A 22387-nucleotide genomic window follows, 5' to 3' on the forward strand; every position below is an offset into this window, starting at 1 on the left:
ATCAGGTAATCAATAGATTGATCTTAAATGTAATCAATCAATCAATCAATCAATCAATCAATCAATCAAATCAGTGTTTCTTTCGGTCTATCTCAGTTTGTCAATCAGTCCAAGCCTTAATAGCGAAACCAGTTTATCCGTTTATTACTCGACTGATGATTGGCAAATAAAAAAGGTTAACTTTGCGATGGTCTTAGCCGACTCATTATCCGTAGGTTACTCATTCGAACGTATAATGCAGATTTTGGTCAACCCAACCACCAGAGGGATCTCAAATTTATTGATTTTATGAAAGAGGAAAAACCTCATAAGCTTACAGATGGATACTGAAAAACTGCCTTTTACAAATTGAACGCGTAAACCGAAACTCAATCAACAGCCATTTCCTCTGAGTGAGGACGATTGATTCTGTTCTCGACATACATGTTTCATCTCAAATGTGGATTGCATTTCTAAAACACATGGTCTGTGTATAGGTATTTGTCATTAGAAAAAAACATGAGCAGAGCTAAGTAATTAGCTTTATTACGTTCAGTTTCTAATTAAGGGTTGTGTTCTTGGTAGGCCGCTGAGGTTTGTTTCACCGCCCCCAGATCTGGGGAAATTTGCGTGTTTTTTTCCTCGCCAGATACTCGTGTGGGCCAGTTTTATTCTTATTTTGAAAAGGGTGAGAAAGAAATTGAATCACATCCAAGTCTTGGCTATCGACGTTCATTTGTCGACAACGCCAGCTCACTCGCCCCGTGTTGACGATTGTCCACGTGATCCGTAAATTGTGTGATAAAGCTCCCACTGCGCAGGCTCGAGCATCTCTATGATCACCGAATGAGATTGAAAGCAAAACAAACTGCGGAGGAACGTCTTATTTGGATCTCGATCACAAAGTACCGAGTATATGAGATCTCTCCAGCGCTCTGAGGATTGGAGGAAAAAAAGCGAAAGTCACCACATATTCTATGATCTAGTCTCAGCCATAAACTGTAAGTATCTTTTTTCCTCAAAGACGTTCGCTTATGATGTCAAGACGCTTGCAAGGTGTCCCCGACAAACCCAGTATCGCTTCTAGAAAACACCGACTGACAAGGTGCAATGTAGTTTTTATATTTAAAAAGCGTTCTTTTTTCACTAAAATTATAGAAATTTGTCGGAAGACCAAATAACTTGAAATGGGAAGTCAAAACTGAAAAGGGATATATATATATATATATATATTATATATATATATATATATATATATATATATATATATATATATATATGTATGTATATGTATATGTATATATATATATATATAATATATATATATATATATATATATATATATATATTATAAGTGTATGTACAGATATCCTCGTGTGAAATTACAGCACTCGATGCCAAAAGTAGAGCGTTAAATAATAAGACATAAACGGTAACATTAGAATTTTCCTAAAAAAAAACCTGTCAAATTATTAATTCCAGTGATTTTAAAAGCCAGAGTGTAGATGACCGTGTGAAAGCGTAGATACGAAAGGCATGGTAGAATTTCAGACAGTCACTTTTAAATGGTATACGTACTGTATCAATGATGAATTAATGATAGTTAACATGCGGTCGCTGACAATGCATTTCCTTTAAAGAAGACCTTACAATTATTCGATCGTTCGTGCCGCTGTGCTAATGATGTACAACACTTTATGCAACGTCAGTAGTCGTCTGATTTTTTATTTCTTTTTTTCTGAGCCGATGATAACTAACATCTTCTGAACCGTGCAACTTTTAATCCAAGAATCGCTCTTAATGATGTGCCTTCTAATTTCCGCCTTGGTTAACCGTTGCACACGGTGGCGTACCTATGTATTAGATCAGGTTGTTCTCAGTTTGGAGAGTGCCCATGATATATGCATAATCACCAGTGGTTTCTACTCCTTCGATTGATTGGAGAAATATGCGCGTGACGAAGCAACGCTGGGTTATGGCAATCTTACAGACAGGGAAGAATCTGTGATGCGCGACGAGTAGCCTGATTCATCGGGGACGCGCTGATCACGATGTCCATTAAACGCGATTGGAACTAATTTAGGATGATTGGATCTTTACATTTTTCAAATTTCTCAAACTGTTAGGTGCCCTATTGCTGAATATTGCGATATTACAAATATATAAAAACAAGTGTGTAACTGAAAAAGAAAAGTAGATAAGGTTACATTTGCAGATTATATCGACATTATTTCACCATCCATTTATATATTCACACGGCAAATGGCGTAATCAGTCAGCAGGAAAATACGACATATGTTAAATTTGATATCACTCAATTGGAAGGCCAGCCTCGTTGTGATGTTATCGTTAAAAAATCTCAAACCGTGACACCTCCGATTCCGGACAAGAGACTTGCAACATTTCATATCATATCATATCGTATCGTATCGTATTGTATCATATCTATCATATCAAATCATATCATATCATATCATATCATATCATATCATATCATATCATATCATATCATATCATATCATATCATATCATATCATATCATATCATGTCATGTCATGTCATGTCATGTCATGTCAGTCATATCATGTCATGTCATATCATATCATATCATATACCATACATCTCATATATACATATATATGTATATATATATATATATATATATATATATATATATATATATATATATATATGTAATTATATGATAAGTATTCTGACAGCAATAATGCAATAAAACTTTGTCAAAATACTATATATATATATATAATATATATATATATATATATATATATATATATATATATATATATATATATATATATATGTGTGTGTGTGTGTGTGTGTGTGTGTGTGTGTGTGTGTGTGTGTGTGTGTGTGTGTTGTATAGAGTATTTTGACAGTAATAATGCAATGTAACTTTGTCACCAAAAGTTTCCAGACATACTTTTATGAGGCCGTATGTCCGTCTCTTTGTCTCTTTCACCGTTTGTCAGTCTTTATATAGGAGTATGACTGTTAATTAAGAAAATTTTAGGTAATGCAATGTGCATCCCTCTAACATAATAATTCTGAAAGACATCACGATCGAATAATCTTGCTTGGGGCGTATTTCCTTTTCAACAGCAAACATTCTAGTATATGAAAAATATATTACAGCTCCTCAGCTTGTCGATAGTAAGATCTTCTCCGTTGAGAATGTTTAGGACTAGAATACTTTGTGTATCGAAAAATCATTTCACTTTTCAATGTTTCAAACTTTGGTCTGAATGTCTCGTCAGCCGTGAACGATTGTTCCAAATAAACAGTAAGTACGTTTCTGTATTCTGAACCTACCCTAAACATTTTTTTCTGATTTTCATAAATCAGCGTGATTTTTTTCATAGTTTTCTGTTCTTGATGAGTCACATCCAAATGAAAATACAAAATAAAACAAAAATTCCGGATCAACCTAGCATACCTTCTGAGCGCACATTAAAGAAAACCCACGATATTTTGTTTATGCATTACTACTATCTTAGAATTGCACTCCTTATCACCGAGAAGCTACCACAATGCTGTTTTAGTATCTCATCGCCCCGGCGTGCTCGTGGAGTTTTCTCGTTGCAATAACGAATTCTGAGCTGTCCAGGTCGCAGATAGCACTGCTGAGAGCGATCATAAATTGTCATGACTTATAACAGGATTTAAGTGACTCGAACGGTGTACAATTTAAGGTGCGTAAGTGAATGTTTTGTCGATGAAGTCGTAGGGAGGTGGGGAATTTTCAAGTAAACGGATTTGTTGTTGTAGCATTTGTGTTCCATGCTTATTCCCCATGCAACTGTTCAAAAAACCACGGCTTAGGAATATTGGTATAGTAAATACGTTTAAGATTATTCTCGCCTCGAATAGGCAACAATTATAAGCTTTTGCTCAAACTTTACTAATTAAAAACATTCAACCATTCTCTTTCAAAATCAATAACCGAAATAGCGGCGGGGGGGGGGGGTTACTGAGCAAATTTTGGTACTAGAGAAACAAATTATCCAACTTTCTCCGATATTTGAAATTCAAAATAGCAGCCGTCCCTGTGTTATCTTTGTGGGGAAAATGAAAATTCCCGATTTTCACAAAACTAAGCCGGTAAAAACTTAAAATGAGCTCTAACAAGTGGTAGGACAAAAAAAATATTCTACACGTTTAAGAGGCCCGTTTACTTTGTCTTTCCAAAAGTAGCGAATTGTGTAGAATATATTGAGGATTGCCAAAACCCCTGGTAAGTTAAATATTTCTTCCGAACGTGTCATTTTTAGTTCGTTAAATGACGCTTTTCTGATTTCAAGTTTTCCTTCTTTGTTTCTGTATCATGGAAGTATCAGCTAATGCCTAGAAGTGTTGTCGTGAGGTTCGATCGAAACTCGGTCCCTTGAGGAAGTGAAATAGAGGGCGGACAAGGGAAAATTAAGAATAGTTCAATGTGTCATGCACGATATATTCATCGGTAAAAGTAAAGAACTTGAATAATGATAATTGTGAAGAACGTTGAGACACTTCATAGACCCTCTAGAATTTTCTCGAGGGTCTATGGACACTTCTTTGTTGGGTATAAATTTCATGGAAAGACAATGTACACTTCGCTTTATTTGGTTTACGTCGCACTCTCACATGTTTCGGTATGCTGAGAAAGAAAGTACCCGACAAACGTTGCGGCAATGTCATTTTCCTTTCGGCCTAGATATCTAAACCGTATCTCCATGATACAAATAGCTTTCAAGCATATATGGAAACAAAACAAACTTAGTTACCAAATTGGAAGGACAAGATTTAAGAAATTTTGGATCAGCAGTAACTGTTTTTCTCTCGCAGACTTATGGTTGTAAGCAACTCGAAACGGAGATTCGAAATTTCTCCCGTACTTTTTCTCAAGGAAATTCTTTCCCAAGACCAAGAATGAAAAGCTGGGGTCACCGTGTAAATTACAGTAGTAGAAGAGAATCAAGTAATCTAAAATTAGTTACCGTCGGATCAACACGGTCGCTATCCCCGTGTTAACTCTATAGAGATAAATTAAATTTCGATTTTCACACAAAAAACATTCTTTGCACCCAAAGCTTTAGAATAGATCTACACGTGCTGCAGACCAGAAAAGTACATGTACCATTGTAACTCTTCAGTGTCTGAATGCATGGCTCCTATGCGCGTTCTATATGAAAGACACAAAAAGAAGTATTCCATTTTTTACCTCGAAGTCAAGCATTTGCAACATTTTTAATAGTACATTTTTCAATACCGCTTAGCTGGCGACGTCTTTTGTGAAAGTTCCAAAAGAAGGCAGAACGTGTAACAGAGTTTTCTCGCGATTGCAAGTCGACGGGGTGATCTGACGCCGCATTGCCATGGGGAAATCTGCCTCGATAAACCAAAGGTCTGCCGAATCATTCATCACAAATGTAAATTCAGACGACACGGAGTCGACGGCTTGATTGGGACTCTTGAGTTAAATGTTAATTCATGGAGCTACACATTCAGAAGTCGGTTAAATATTTTCTGTGTTGACTTGAGAAGTCTGCTCCGTGTTCTGCATCCGTAAAAGGGACTTTTAAGGTGGAGCTGCACGTTGCCAACACAATTTATTTCAAAGGAATATTTCTCATCTAAGATGACAAGGAAACCCCCTCATACTATATATTTTCAAAAAACAGAAAATCTAAAGTTTAGTATGGTAGCAATAGTGATAGGATGAAGGGGTGTATATTTTGGGTAAAAAAACCCTGCATTGGTATTAATGATAAAAATTGATTAAGTAAAAAAACTCGACACTATTTTCTAAAATGTAATGTTTCACTTGAAAGAAGAGTATATGTAGAAAAAACGACTATTTTATTTTGCATTATCTATCCTCATTCTAAAATGACATAGGTTGAAAGAATGACACTCAAAACAGTGATTAAAACGTGATTAGCAAAATTAAAATGCCTCTTATTCAAAATGTAAGAATTTCATTGCCAAACAAAATAGTGGTTTTGTTATATAGCATTTAAAGAACAGAATATGAAAATTTCAGAAAATTCGACCCAGCCAGGTTAAACTCTTTTAAATCTTGAAATTGGGGGAAAAGAGAAGCCTGGATATCCGGTGATTTGCATACATTTGCGTAAATTAACACTTCTTTGTCACGCAACTTAACTCTGCTTGACAAGCTGAAAAGTGAACCCAACCAATATTTTAATCTTGGGTTAACAAATTGCTTAAAATTGAATAAATGTTTGCAAAAAATGTGATTTTTAGCAAAATACGCTGTGTTGGGTGCAACGGCCCCTTAATACATCCGTGCTTCGTTATAGTGTACACATATAGTGCGGAGTCACGTTTTCTGGACGTGTAGATTCCAACTAATATATAAACATCAAATTTTCGTATTATTTATCTAAAAGTGTACATGTCTGAGACAAAACGCGTAATCCCGGGGCCATTATATTTTCGCTGAAGGAAGCGCAGAGTAATAATGTAAGTTCGAATGTTAAAACCACACGTGAAACCCAAGAAACGCTTTATAAGATTGCAATGTTAATGGATGCCGTCTACCCAGGGTAATAGGAGTCTCGTGACCCAGTCTCTTTCGCAACGACACAAACAGTTTTCTAGTATCGGGAGCTATATCAATTTGTCGCCACTCTATGGGTAAACGTCGCCTTTATTTCCGTGAACACGTCTTTCATCTTAATGGTGCATAACTTTGATGGCTGGTAGCACACACACACAAACTAATTTGATATGTATGCGTTGTATGTTACCTTTCGTGAACCACTGCCAGTAAATGGATCGCGCGGTTCATGGGAATGTTATTTCATTTTTCGCATAAATGGTTAGCTATAGGATGTGGGTTTTAAAACCAGAAAGCCCAAAGGGGCAAGGGCGTACAAGACTTTGTGCAAGGTCATAAAGTGATGTTGATTGAATTTATGACCGATAGATTTTAGAAACAGAGAGATATAATGAGGAATCATCAGAAGACTTTGGAGGTGGAGATTTGTTGAAAGGACTGAGAGGGGAGTAAAATGTGATAATAGTTCATGAATTTATCCACAGTCATCATGACATCATCATCATCATCATCATCATCATCATCATCATCATCATCATCATCATCATTATCATCATCATCATCATCATCATCATTGTCCATTCATCAGGGTGGGAACACTTAACAAAAACGTATTCGTTTTGACTCGGTTTTTTTTCCAGGCGAAGCATACGACGTAACGAGGTGAATGATTGAAAAAAAATCAGCGCGTACCTCATTTTGATAAGTGCTCAGAATCTCGACCAACTTTACAACACGCTCGACATCAACAGTCATAAAGATACTTGCATTGAGCGAAAATGTTTCTTTCTTGCCTATACATGGTCGCCAAACAGCCGCGTTCAGCGCGAACGTTTGGTTCGACTCGTAAAATCGCGCCAAGCTTTTATTAAAATATCGCCCAGTGTATAGTCGGTGCCTATAGATGCTGACGAATTCCAACGGCAATTGACAAAGTGATTACGATCATCTTCTTTTCTTCGATGAAGAAAGACTGACTCGCTTTCAATAGCTCCTCCGCGAGAGATGTAGTGTGGAACCCTGAGCTGCATCATAAGCAGTTGCATGATCGACTCAGCGTCCTTGCTAATCTTCACGGCGTACGCTCACCCCGACCGGGTGAACATCCTTCGCTGGCTGCGCCGACAGCAATCGCAACGTGACTCTGAAAGCAAACAGGACTGGTTGCATCCAGTGTTGTCGTTGTCGGAACGTGTAAATAATGACACACACCGGAGAACGGAAAAGATATGTTTGCTAGAAAGAGATAGAGGAAATTTTACCCCGGAGCGGTGACAGAGATAAGTTTGGTAAAATAAACCTGCTATGAATAAACTTACTTTTCCGCTCACCCCATTGGAAAGTCAGAAAACGAGATCGCAAACAAGGAGAAAGCGGCTATCTTTTGATCGAATTGTTTGAGTTGCTGTTTTTAAATATTTTTCGAGAAGATGACATACGTGCTAATTCGAAAACTGATAATCAGTCCGCTGGTACGTTGTGGAACGCTACACATTGATCTTAACTTACATATTTTAAATTGAGGCTTTTCTATCTCTATTAAAATTGACATTGGTATAAGTCCTGTAATGCTTTGCCAGTCACATTCACGATTTCTGCGACGTCGTACATTACTGAGAAATTCAATTCTGGATCCATGGACCATTCTAACCGATCCTAATTCGTTAGTTTGTTACCATAGAAAAGAGCAATCGAGGTCTGTTAGATTTCAAACGTATACTTTCATGGGTGTCGCCCGATCAACTGGAGGGGGGGGGGGGGGGGGGGTGGACGCTCGTAGTTCTAATGACAAGTAATCCGAACTCTCGAAGCAATTTCATGTAAGCCACTGTCACCCAAAGCTACTGGGAAACCTGCCTAAAGTTGAGAGAACTCAATCAAGACAATGACCAACAAGCTAACAATACGCACAGCGAAACTATAGTTATGAGGACAAAAACATTCCGTGACGTCATCAACGAATGTCGACGCAATTCCCGTGCGTGTGTCGAAGTTTAAGAGATTGATACAAAACAAAGACAAATCGTACATTCCTTCCGTAGTGGATGGACATGTACCAGCTCACGTGCATTTCTCGTTTCATCAAATTTTGTTTTGACAAGTTGGGTGATTTTGAGGGGTTACGTAATCCTTTTTTTTGCATGGCGTTGGCGAGCGTTACAGTCGGTGAAATACTATTGAAGTGAGATACTCCTATTTGATATAGAATTCGAGCACGCAGTAATCATAATAATACAGGGTGTTTAAGCACAAGAAAACGTGTTTTGAACAACTGAACCCCCTTTCTTAAAGTTCAAAATGTGTACAAAACTCAGGTTTTAGAATGGCGGAATCAGTAGACGGATGAAGAAATGAATATATGGACTGGCTTTTTTTCAAATTATTGAGAACCAAATTGCTTTACAAAGCATCTCATTCGATTTCCTCGTTGCATCACTGCGGTTGAGTGTGCAGTTACCAGTGTAGGAGGTTGGACTTTCTGTCATAGAGTACCAGGGGGTCAGAGTGCAATGGGTTAAGGTAGAACGCGCCTCGGGGACAGATAGTCGCATTCTCAAATTTCTACAATTCTTTTCTGATCTACCACTTGTGGGGGCTCATTTGAAAGCTCTTGAGGAAAGAAAAACTTTCACTGGCTTAGTTTTTCGAAAATCCAAAATTTAATTCCCCCCCCCCCATAGAGTTAACACAGAAATGGCGGCCATTTTGAATTTCAAATATCACAAAATGTTGGGTAATTTGTTTCGCTAATTCCAAACTTTGCACGGTGACCCCCGATTTTTATTGTTGATTTGGTAAGAGAATGGTTGAAAGTTTCATTCAGGAAAGTTTGAGCAAAAGTTTAAGTCTTTCACTTTCGAGGCGCATACTACCTTAAACAGAAGAGCGAATCACTATCACTGCACGCTTGATATCAACCAAGTCAGCAGTATAGGGACACTGCTGAAAATCACTTTGATGGAAAAAAATCCTCGATCGAGTGAGTGCAGGCAATTGCGTTGTAGTTTGAAAACGGCACCTACGAGCTGTAAGAGCGCATTTTACGTTAGATTCACTTACTCTAGTAGAAAGTCACCTGGTTATAAAACATCAGCAAATGATCTATGTACAATCACTGATACCACATGATGCGGCATGGACAGACGATTACCACTACGCTCTTGGGAAAGTAAAAACGGACATTGATAGTGGCTAGGCATGCAAGTTAATTTTTTTGTAGGTCAGACTTTGCTTAATTGTTTTTAGCGTGTGGCTTGTAGCATTCACGGTGACGATCGATTTTTCTTCTCTGCTACCAAAAACTTAAACCTTGTCAGTTTTTTCTTGCAATTAAGAACGTGGATGTAAAATTGCTTTCTGTGTACTCTACATGTAAATTCGCCTGGAAAAAATCTAATTATTTGCCATTTTCTGTGAGTGCCCTTTAAAAAGTAAAACGTAGACACGTATAGAGAGCGTACAGGTATAAGGGTTCTATTTACTCAGCCATCGATTATCAAGTCCCTTGATATCTATAGCGTTTGTATCGGGGTAGAGTGGCTCGACCATTTCTCTACAACAGATGAAGCGCCATCTATAACAAGACTTACACTACGTCACTTGGTACTGGAACAATTAAAAAAAAAATACCGTGACTAAAGTCTGTAAATGTCAACCGTTATTGTTCAGTGAAAGGAAAACATAATAAACGAGTGGGCAGGAAATGTGTTTACATAATATTTTAGTAACATCGTGTTTTATGATCCTATAAGTGTGTCGTGAAGTCTATAATTTCTGTTGAAGGTTGCGGGTCTAGAGTTCTGGCCACACTGAGTCTCTCATACATCAATGCATATTTTTACCCATCGACCATCGCGGCTGATTGGCCTTCCTGTAACACGTTGTAGTCTCACACTGTACATTGTATACCGTGTACGACTGCCTGCGTTTCTGTGAGAGTATAAACTTTACCGAAGTACAATTCAGACTGTGACGTCGGGCCACGGCGGTGATCTGTGCATCGCGTCCGCTTTGCGAGGAGCGAGTGAGGGTAAGTTGTTCGTCGAACTTAACAAGATGTGCCTTTGTTGGAACGACGTGTAATCGTGTACGAACGAAACGGACGCCGTATCGATGACCCAACCCCGTGTCAACCTGTTGATTCTAATACGATTCGAAACCTTTGCAATATCTTTGAGATTTTTCACCCGTCGTTAAATGATCAGGGTGAATGGCTGTGTCGACCTAAACTTTAGAATGGAAAACATTGCTCCCGGTAAAAATGTTTACTTCATACTTCAAAATCAATTATATGCTGTAAACGTCACGGCGACCTGTATACGTAATTCCACTACACGACGAAATCAAAAGATTCGTTTTGTTTTTCGTTCTGAACGATCTCGTACAGCTGCTGCATCGTAAAAATTGTAACGTTCTCTTGTCATTCACATATATAACAAAAACTCAACCTTTGCCATCGACATAAAATATCGCATAGGATTTCAAGTATTACAGATTATTTTTGTTATTGGTGAAATGCGCCTCAGGCACATATAACTCAGACTCTGAAAACTTTTAAATCACTTCTCTGTTCTACCACTTGGCACGGGGAGATCATTTTAAACTTCCATGGAGTTGTGAAGTTTTCACAGGCTTATTTTCACAGGTTTATTAAGTTTTCTCAGAGGCTTAATTTTTGTGAAAAAATCAAAATTTAATTTTCCCCGTGTAGTTAACGCAGAAATGGCGGCCAATTTTATATACTGGATAATATATTTTTCTATAGTGCCAAATTTTGTGAGGTGATCCCAGAATTTTTATTTTTGATTTCGAAAAGGATTGGTTTATAGATAGTTTCTTTACGGAAAGTTTGAGCAAGAGTTCAAGTCTTTCAATTTCGTAGCTAGCATACTACCTTTAAGACAACATAGTGGACTTCGCAGAAAGTGTCCATCTGATACGCCATATACAGTGTCATCTCTTTCAGTTTCTCTTTACTGCTCGATTTTTCGCTCAAGTGATCCTGAAAATACAAATGATTTATCACTTAGTGAAATGAAACATATTCAGAGCTCGAGTAAGAATTTATAGCCACGTTTATTAGTGATGTGCGCAAAGAGAAAGCACGGTATAGCTGGATGCTAAAAGAACTCGATGCTTGAATCTCTGGAAGTCCGATATGATGCATAAATTATAGATTTAAATGATAAACCATTATATGCGATTGTAAATTTGTATTAAAGCTATAAAACCGCGACTTGTCAGGCAAACATTTTTCGTCTTATTACTTTTTTAAAAATAAAATCGTTGTTTTTTTGCGCAGTAGCATTTTATTGCCTTTCACTTGAATAACTCAATCTATCATCAAAGTTGATGTCTTCCACAGACAACGTGGGCTAGTAGCTTAATCATTTCTGTTCGCCGAACGCGGGAGACATTTACCCCGCGAAAACAGAGACAAGGTGCGTTCGAACGCAGGGCTACACGGCATCTGTACATGCCGCCATCGCGATGGGATCACGATAACATGTACGCGACTTTTTGGAATCGTGATATTAAAGGTTGTGCGGTTTGAAAGTAACGTTTGAAACAAATGCATTTATGTGCCGCACTATTGCTTTGCAGGTTTTGATCTTACTGCGCATGTTAATGGCCGTGTTTTCTACCGACTGAACGACTGATAAAAACCTCCTTACGTACAATTTGATCGAACCGCAGAAGACACTTATGCGGGCACTTTAAAAGTATCTGCAGTGGACGAGTAGCGTCGATTTCAGAGCGCCGGAGTTCAAACATTCCGCAAATCGAATCGAATTTCAAAGACAGGACTCTGAACGTCATCTTTTGCGACACACGCACGGAGACACATGCACCGACACAGACTCATGTCAACCAAAATACTCGATGTTACACATGGATATCTGCTACCTCGCGTCAGATGCCAAACAAAGCGTGCCTATTTAGTTAGGCGTTCATTGATTGAATCATTACCGGTACAAGTTGAATCAAGATGTTTCATTTTGAGTTCATTTATTTCAACCGTGATAATGCGAAATGTCTCCCAAGCGACAGAACTTTTAAGTCAGGCCGTTACACTAAAGCAATTTTTAACTTTGTAATGTCGAATATCGCGATGACAGCAACTTGAGATTTGCCGGAAGGAGATGTTTCAAACCGAAAAAATCCGATATTATTCATTATTAAGGTAGAATGTTCCTCGGGGACAGATATTCGGACTCTCAAACTTTTCCAATTCTCTTTATATCTACCACTTGTGGGTGCTCATTTTAAAGCTCTCGGTGTAAGCAAATTTTTTTACCGTCTACATTTTTCGAAAATCGGAATTTATATTCTTCTCCATAGAGTTAACACAGGGATGGCGGCCATGTTGAATTTCTAATATCGGTAAGTCTTGTGTAATTTGTATCTCTAGTACCAAATTTGCACGGTGACTCCCGATTATAATTCATGATTTTGAAAGAGAATGGTCGAAATTTTCCTTGAGGAAAGTTTGAGCAAAAGCTTAGTCTTTCACTTTCGAGGCGCATACTACCTTAGAGAGAACAAAACGTTGCGTGTTGATACGACTGTTCATCATCGTCAACAATATCTATCATTGTCTCAGCTGCGCAATAATACTCAAGATGCCTTTCAGAGAGATACATGTATGCTTTTCGCTTACAGCAGATTATTCACACTTCGACCACTCGCGAGGGCACTGATAACACTAATAATATCCGACAGAATTGAGAAATATGCCGATCTTGCCTCCTAAGATGCAGCCAATCTGGTTTCACCTGCAGTGCTCCCATTCCGATGATCACCGAACTGCCCTCTAATTTTAATACCGCAGAACCCAATATGAGATTTACAAGGTAAACGTCAACGCGTATTTTCGCTTCGATGAACTTAATAATGATATATGACTTTGCTCCGATCTTGATGCAAATAGCAGCGACCCATATCAGGCATTTGGTGGAATTAAAAACAATCACTGTCTTAAATACTTCATTGCTGAATTTTATTTGCACAGTGCGGTATCTAAATCCGATATATCAAGCACGATCTACACTTACTTCGAAATTAGAGCTGTCCTTTCTCTCTATAGCTTCTTTCCTTTTCCAAACAATGTCATATAGACTTAGCTTCATAGACAATGCCGAGGAGCTCTTAAAACACACAAAAACGTCGAGAGATCTGAGAAAATCCTATTTATGGCGTCATTCTTTTTAATTGGATGTCTCTGTACGCACGGCGGTATTTTTTTTTGCGATAAATTTCGAGAGGCGATCCATCACGTTCCACGACAAGAATAATCCGCTTTTCTCCTCACAGCAACTTTCCCAGACGTCGAGCAAATTACAATCAGAGGCCACTTCCATTAACAACTCCTGACGCAAACGTCGGCCGTTGTGAAAGCCACGGAAGGTATATCACAATGCTGGGATCAGTTTCCTATCAATTTTATCAAACTGCAGTTGAAAGTAACGAAGCATCCGCGATTTAAAAATCGTGAATAGCGATCATTACTACGTTCATTATGACTCGAAGCTAATAAAGCTGCACTTTGTGTGGGACAGATTTTTCCGAAAGTGAGATATTACCATGCAGGCAAGACAAAATGCCGTGACAACAATAATTTTCTGGGAATGAGCTGTCATACTGTGTTGTCTGGTAACCATGCGGTGCGCACTTACTAGCCTTTATGTATATTCCACATGCATCGATTTATTGAGGGCTTTATTCAGTTTACTATCCTTCGTCATACAATGATACAGTGCCACGTGGCTAGATCACTGTTTTGTGTGACTTAACAGTTAGGGAGGACGGACAGACAGACAGACAGACAGACAGACAGACAGACAGACAGACAGACTGGCAAATAGATAGATAGATAGATAGATAGATAGATAGATAGATAGATAGGTAGATAGGTAGATAGATAGATAGATAGATAGATAGATAGATAGATAGATAGATAGATAGATAGATAGATAGATAGATAGATAGATAGATAGATAGATAGATAGATAGTGAGAGGGAGAGCCATACAGAAGATAGACAGACAGATAGATAGGGAGAGGGAAAAGCGGACAGACAAAGACAGAGACACGCAGAAACAGAGTCAGCGACAAAGACAGGAAGACAGAGACAGACTGGTAGAGAGAGAGGGAAAGAGACCGAGACATTGCGATATATATGAAAACGAACACAGACACAGAAACAGAGGCGCGGACACGGAGATAAACAGCCAACGAGACTTGCTTGCAGAGATAGAAATAAGAGGGATGACAATTTCACATGTAAGATAGATGAGTAGTTATGCAGAGAACGACAGAAAAACAGAAGGAACACGACCAGTCTCTGCGATGAATGGAGGGACGTGGAACAGACATATCACAAGCATAGAGAAGTGGAACGGACAGCATAAGGCTGGCAGCTTATGACATAGAACATTCCAAATCTATTTTACACCTTGCTGGAATGGTTAATTCAAGTTCATAAATCTGTGTTTTTATACATTGCTATGTCTCAACATCATTTGCTTCCCAAATCGATTACATGTATAGATGTTGAGTACAAAAGAATTTTTTCCAGTAGCTAATTTCTCAGGAAGTTCCATTATATTACAACAACAATGAAACTAACAAATGAGTGACAAATGTTGATGAAATAGACGTGACTGAAACTCACACAGTGCCGTATAAACCGTGGTGGAATTAATGCGTTACAAAAACAGTAACTGAAACAGAAACGACCTAACTAATGCAGATGAACAAACAAATGGCAATGGTGGTATACTAAATTTAGTACAGCTGCGTGTACGTGCGTCATTGATAATCAATGTCGCTGTGCATTTTAATTTTAACTTTTAATTTTAATCTTTATTCATCTCTATAGCACTACAGGTTACAAAATATTATATATATATATATATATATATATATTATATATATATATATATATATATATATATATATATATATATATGTTTCCATGGGGAACAAGAAACAAGCATACAAGCATAGAGGCCCAGATTCCCTAAAAATTCAATCGCACAATAATTAATTTAAAACATCAAAAGACATGAAATAAAAAAATTAAACCCAGTGAATGAACTAAAAATAAATATAACCACAAAAAACAAAATACACTGTAGCTATATAGACAAGTTAAACGGAATGAATGACCAGCATGAATTACCGGAAACGGTCTTCTAATCCTAAAGGTAAATTTTAATAAAATAAACGATTCTTTTTTTAAGTCGGTGTTCGACAATGGAAAGTAGTTCACTAGTACTTTATTCAGCAGGTGGACAGCATTAACTATGGAACATCCTATCCGTGTTGTCTGACGGAACCAGCCTTGAGCACGTAACCATCCATCGGTAGGATTTGAACAGATATTGAAAAACAGCCATATTTTCCGTGCGGGCGCATCACAAAGAAGACGTATCCTCCGGCAAATTTGCACTGCATCGTTCATTTATTCATGTTTTTTACAGTCAGTTGCGTCCTGATGACTCCAATCTCTGTTTCTGTGGAGGCCTTTTTTCCCCCGACAGCAGCTATACACGCGTGTGTTAGTGGTGGCACGCTCTTTGTTAGCAGATCCATCGCGTGTTAGTTTGCACAATGTGTGAAAAGATCTCCGGGAAAATTTATCTCGAGCTTATAACAGCTCTAACCGTTGACGTATATTACTTGATTTACGCATTAGAGAACAATATTGATACAGAGAACTCTTCAACGAACAAAGCATTTGACTCCATTCAATCATCTCGACGTGATTTTTCGTCGGTTCAACATGTTTTGTTGCTCAAATGAGCTAAATCCTGCTGCTGAATGTGACACACAAATGGCAATATCAATGGAGACCTAAGTAACCGATTTGAACAATGTAAAAACTGCATTCTAATTTGTTTTAGTAATCAAGATTTGATTGAGTAACATCTTTTCCTATATAGGACTATGTATATACTTAGTATTATTTCAAGACATACAACGTATTTCTTTCAGCCATTTCATAGCGCCATAAAATCATTGCTGACAGATGTCAATTTCATGAAATTATAAACAGACTAATCATCTCTAAATGTATAATCGAACATACATACATACATACATACATACATACATACATACATACATACATACATACATACATACATACATACATACATACATACATACATACATACATACATACATACATACATACATATATACATGGATGGGTGTACACAGTAGATATGCATTACAATAAGATCAGATGAAGAGATATTGAGTACTTGTAAGAAAAACTATAACTTTAAGAGATGAAAACGACAAACACATTATATCATTTGTCACATAATTTGAATTAGGTTGTAAAGGAATCTGTAGAGAAAGTCTTTGGCGCATGAATGTGACGTAAGTATAAGTAGTCACGTTCACAATGGTGATATCAAGACGGTTTAAAAGTGAGTCAGGGGCTTTCGAACTTTGACACCATTTATATATAGTTTGAACATCTTTAATTGCGTGCGTATAGGTTCTGTTCATTGCTCATATAGGGAAATGCTTCAAGTTTATCGAAACAGGTTGCAATTGGAAAACCAATGCGCAGTGGTTGAAAGTTCTTTACGATCCGGATTGATGCCATTTTTGCACTCTATTAAAATAACAACTTGAAGAGATAAAAAATAGAACACTCCGTCGCTTATACTTTATTGCTTGTAAAACACTCCGGCCATGAACTGTTGAGTAATAATAAGTTTCAGATATGGTGGAATCGCGACAGCGCGCAATTTTGCATACCGTTACTTTTATGACGACAATAACAATATCGGTTTAGCGCGCCGTGACGTCTGGCGATTGTATCGATGTAAAAAATAATATTCCCTAACATCAAGCGAATTGTTGATAAAGGGTCTCAGTTGTAAACGTTGTACCTTCAGCAATAATACTGTATGAATGGTCCCCTGGTTTACGCACCAAATGAAATCAGATTGAGTACGCCCTGCAAACCCGGCAGTGCCATGACAACGCATTATCTACCACATGGAATCAGGATGGCAAATCGTCGTCGTTTCCCGCCAAATTAAGCGTAACAGACGATCCGCTAAAGTATCGTCTTATTTGCTCACACATTTTATAAAATTCACAAACGAAAAAAATCAGATTATAGTGTTATGGATGATATGAACTGAAATATTTTCTATAAGGTTTGAAAAATTACCGACAACGTAAATTGCGTATCACAAAATTGGCGGGAACAAATCGCAACAACACCGAATACAGTTTTGTAAATGCTATCTATAATTACCATCCTGCTGATTTCCACCATATTTTTCTCTCACGCAGTATCAAGAATGGTTCTCTTTATTTCCTATCTCTCAATTACAGTACATCGAACAGCAATCTCCAAATATTGGAGACACAGGTGTTCCAATTATTAAAACAAACAAACTCAATAATTATAGGTCGATGGTATCCTTCACTACTGTGATTCAGTAATCATCATTTATGAGCGACGATTCGAAATAAAAGCGAAATTCCCACAATGCCGAGTATCGAAGCCCCATATGCGGTAGCTTGTGATATATTTCCTGTATTTATTTCTGCTTCATATCATTCTGTTGTATAGTTTTTTTTTCCATCTAGTTCTGTAATCAATACCATGGCGTTCAACTCGCCACAAAGCAGATTCATTGAGTGTGATTTCAAATTATGTCATTGGCAACTGATTCAGACGGTTGCTGGTCCATACTCGGGGATGAAGTACATTTGTCGAACGATGACATAGTATATTATACATAATGCCCGCGTTAACAAAGCTGACCCTATGCACTTCAACGTGCTCTAGGGCGAAGAAGAGGCAAGTATTTGTCTTATCGAAGAACTGAAGAAAACATTAAAAAATTACAGCTGTTTGCCTTTTAAGTACACACCCCAGCGAAATAACAATAAAGCCCATTTAGTCTGTGAATGCAATTTTAAATTTTTAATTGAACCTGAATTTGTTCTCCTGTGATGCAGAAAGCGACCTTGGTACCATCGCGCAAAGATAATTGCAAGCTTATTCAGAAATCCAAAAAGTTCGTTTATGTAGTCATTTGGCGCATATTTGACAGCGTGCGTGATGATGCATTCATATTTTGTTCTGTTGGAATTAAATCCCGCAGCGATATACTCTTACGGAAGCCAGTATGGTGCACGGAGTGTTTTTGTTTGCGATCCAGACGTAGCCAGATGCTGTACATCATATTTGTAAAATGGCAATACACGAATGTATTATCGTAAATGTTTCTTTTTATTTTGGTTGTGTTTTGGCTGCAGGCCGGACTGTCGTCACGAGGACTGACAGCATACTGTAGGATTCCTCGTCGGTATTGAGTCGTCATCGGCACTGGTAACGCAGTCACGATCCGAAGGCAGTGCTTGAAAATAGACAGTGAGTCCCCCGTGCGAACAACCGACATTATATCTCTGCGTTCGAGTGACGTCGACAAAAAAATATGGAGAATTCTACCGAGGCAAGTCTGAACACCACATACGGGAACGATACTCATTACAATACAACGACTGAAGAGCCGTATGTCCCGAACCTTTACAATGATCCACTGGCGATGAAGGTGTGCTTCGGCATCATCGGTGTCATCGGTACGGTGGGAAACGCTCTTGTCATCACGGTCTTCTTGCGCAAGAGTTACGCCAGCTCTCAGGGACTGAACAGCACAAATATTTTCATTCTCAACCAGTCCCTCATCGATTTTGTCAGCTCTGTGCTGCTCATAGTCAACAATCTGATTGTCATCACCTACGTACCGCCCGGCACCGGCGGCGACTTGCTGTGTAAGCTGTGGGTGTCGAGCAAGTACCCGATGTGGGCGTGCTTTCTGGGCTCCACCTTCAACTTGGTGGGGCTCACTTTGGAGCGCTATTTCGCCATCGTACACCCAATAATCCACCACACCAAGTTCACCCCTCGCAAGGCAAAGATCATGGCCGTGGTCGTCTGGCCTTTCTGTTTCACCTACGAGCTGCACTGGGCCCTGGTCCACGCCAGCGACGGGAGGGGAGGCTGCCTGACCGTGTACTACGACTTTCTCACCATCCTCGGCACTGTGGTTCTGATTTTCCAGTACCTCATCCCGCTGTTCATCATGGTCTTCTCCTACATCGCCATACTGCGCGTGGTGCGACGCCAGGGCCGAGTGAAACCCGGCGATGAGATCAGCATGGGCGACCAAAGGACGGGCAACCAACCGCAGCAGCTCTCCCGCACCGAGAAGAACGTGATCATGACGCTTCTCATCGTCGTCGTCATGTACATCATATGTTGGTCTCCGAACCAGATCTACTACTTCTTCTTCAACGTTGGCATCAGCAGCATAGAGATCAACGGCGTCTTCTTCCAGTACACCGTCGTGTCTGTCTGCTGCAACATGTGCATAAACCCGTTCATTTATGCCGCCAAGTTAAAAGACTTCCGCGAAGAAGCGGCCAAGATGTTTGCCTGCGGAAGGCAGAAAAACCCGCATTTGTTGTCGTCAATGATTAGTATGAGTGAAAACACAGACCCTGAAACGGAAATTGTGAGAAATATTTACTTGAACATGTGATATATATGTATATTCGGTACACTTTTTACTTCGGACCGCGCAACAATTTCCAGAACACAAACCCTACCATCACAATCCAAAATTCCATCACAACAAAATTACTGATTAATCAATTTTCATTTAACCACAACCATTTAACAACAATTACCAATGCCCCATCGTTACAACACCATCACCTTGTCGTCCCCCTCTCCTCTCTCCCCCTCCTCCTCATTATCACTACCATCACCACCACCACCCCACCAACCACCATCATCATCATTATCATCATCACCATCATCATCATCATCATCATCATCATCATCATCATCATCATCATCATCATCATCATCATTATCACCACCACCATCATCATCATCATCATCATCATCATCATCATCAACAACAACAACAACAACAACAACAACAACAACAACAACAACAACAACAACACTATCCGCACCATCATCGTCATCATCATGATCATCATGATCATCATGATCATCACCATCATCATTGTCCCCCATCGCTATGACGACAGTGAGATTAATTATCCATCAGTTACATTTACAATTGATTATATCGTGACAGTCAAAAGAGATTAAAGAATAATGGCTCTGTAACCGATGATAAACGACGAGTAATATTTAATAATAGTTAGATAAAAAGAAAAACGAACGAACATTGGGACAGTAATGGTTGCACTGATACTGCTCGATAATTACACTATACACAACTCTCCGAAAATTTTGCAGTGAAATATGTAACCTGTTGCACGCAATGTTGACGAGCAGTGATCCATTCTCGGATAACGATTCATTCTGCTCACGATATACTTTGCACGACCTCCAACAAATTTAAACAGCCAATTACCGGACCGTTCATGACAGGTTGGTCGATGATACAAAATTAATGTATACCGCCAACTGTATTATTCAATAGAGTCGACAGTCGCACAATTGTAAATATTGTATGCACAAGATTTGAACATAGGTTTATATTGTTTTGAAAACTACGCATGATAAGGTAAGGTTTACTTACGGTCGTCCAACAATACCTAATCAAAACTGTAAATGTTATATTGCTATATTTTGGGTGTATATATCCTGTACATGCCTTTCAGCGTAGCAATGTCTGATGAATACTTCTTCAATAAAAATAAAATGCCAGTTCTGTTGGTTACGTTTTACGTGCCCCCCTCTCTCTCTCTCTCTCTCTCTCTCTCTCTCTCTCTCTCTCTCTCTCTCTCTCTCTCTCTCTCTCTCTGTCTTTTCAACATCTCATAGTTGAAATCTAATTCCATTTTGGTAACAAGTTACTAGTTTAGAAATTATTGGTATCCCAATTGGTATAGATGCAGCGCCGTTTTTGGCCAATCGGTATCTGTATAAATATGAACGCCTAGTTTGTTGGTGAATTGGTTCATCGGCAGATATACAAAGGGCCAGCAAATTCAATAGTTGTAAATAGTTCACAGAGAACATGAGTTATTGTCAATTAAACTTTTAATCTCAGCACACTAGATTTTTGTCTCTGAATTTTCGGTGGCAGCAATACAACCGTCATCAGCAGAACAGTGAAAGGATAAATTACCAAAAGTCTGTGATCCGAGTTTGACGTCACGTGTCCAAAAGGTGAAGATATTGAGATCGGGTTATTCTGCTGATGAAGGCTGTAGTGATGCATCCGAAAATTTAAGCTGCAAAAATCTAGTGTGTCGAGATCAAATGTCTAATTGACAGTAATCAGCTACCGAAAACAGATGAATTTCCATGCAAAAATAGATGACACAAGTCATTCAGACGTTGACGGTGAGTTGACGGTGACTTTAATATTTATCCGGAATCTCTCATATCACAATATGAACACATCGATATACGCATGCTACATTTCCTGAGATCGATATTACTAAATGAGAATGGGTGTTTGTTTACTTTCTCTTTCAGAAGACATAATATGGGTTTCCTTTATTCATTGTACGCATGTCAAATAATTCTAATTATGTACCATAATATATTTTCTATGGTACTATTCTCTCGAAATATTTAAGAATAGCACAGATCATGCATAAATTTGTGTGTACACAGAGTTATTTATAGTTTAAGTGATGAAGGCTTTTTCCTTTCCGTGTATACTTGTTTCGACACAATGAAATGTAACGTGCATACAAGATGAAGTTCAAAGGAATTCCACATGCGATTGTCGAAAACCCAAAGTATGTTTGTAACTTTTTTCCCACTGAAAGTAGTTCAGCTCGATGT

At 38.5% G+C, this 22387-nt stretch overlaps 1 protein-coding gene across 2 annotated transcripts; it reads left to right on the forward strand.

The window, feature by feature from the left end:
- The first annotated feature begins 817 nt into the window (after positions 1-817).
- LOC139138790 (galanin receptor 2b-like) lies at positions 818-21294 on the forward strand. 2 transcript variants are annotated; one of them, XM_070707321.1, is made up of 2 exons: positions 818-980; positions 18862-21294. In XM_070707321.1, exon 2 carries the CDS (start codon positions 19041-19043, stop codon positions 20145-20147), a length of 1107 nt encoding a protein of 368 aa, XP_070563422.1. In that variant the 5' UTR covers positions 818-980; positions 18862-19040; the 3' UTR covers positions 20148-21294. The 2 variants fall into 2 exon arrangements, with proteins under 2 accessions (XP_070563422.1, XP_070563420.1); XM_070707319.1 differs by lacking the exon at positions 818-980 and adding an exon at positions 10434-10592.
- Positions 21295-22387: the final 1093 nt, after the last annotated feature.

The sequence above is a fragment of the Ptychodera flava genome, chromosome 8, assembly GCF_041260155.1.
Source record: "Ptychodera flava strain L36383 chromosome 8, AS_Pfla_20210202, whole genome shotgun sequence".
Taxonomy (NCBI): domain Eukaryota; kingdom Metazoa; phylum Hemichordata; class Enteropneusta; family Ptychoderidae; genus Ptychodera; species Ptychodera flava.

Excerpts from the sequence above, each read along its gene's own strand:
- LOC139138790 (XM_070707321.1), top strand. The coding sequence starts at position 19,041 with ATGGAGAATTCTACCGAGGCAAGTCTGAACACCACATACGGGAACGAT.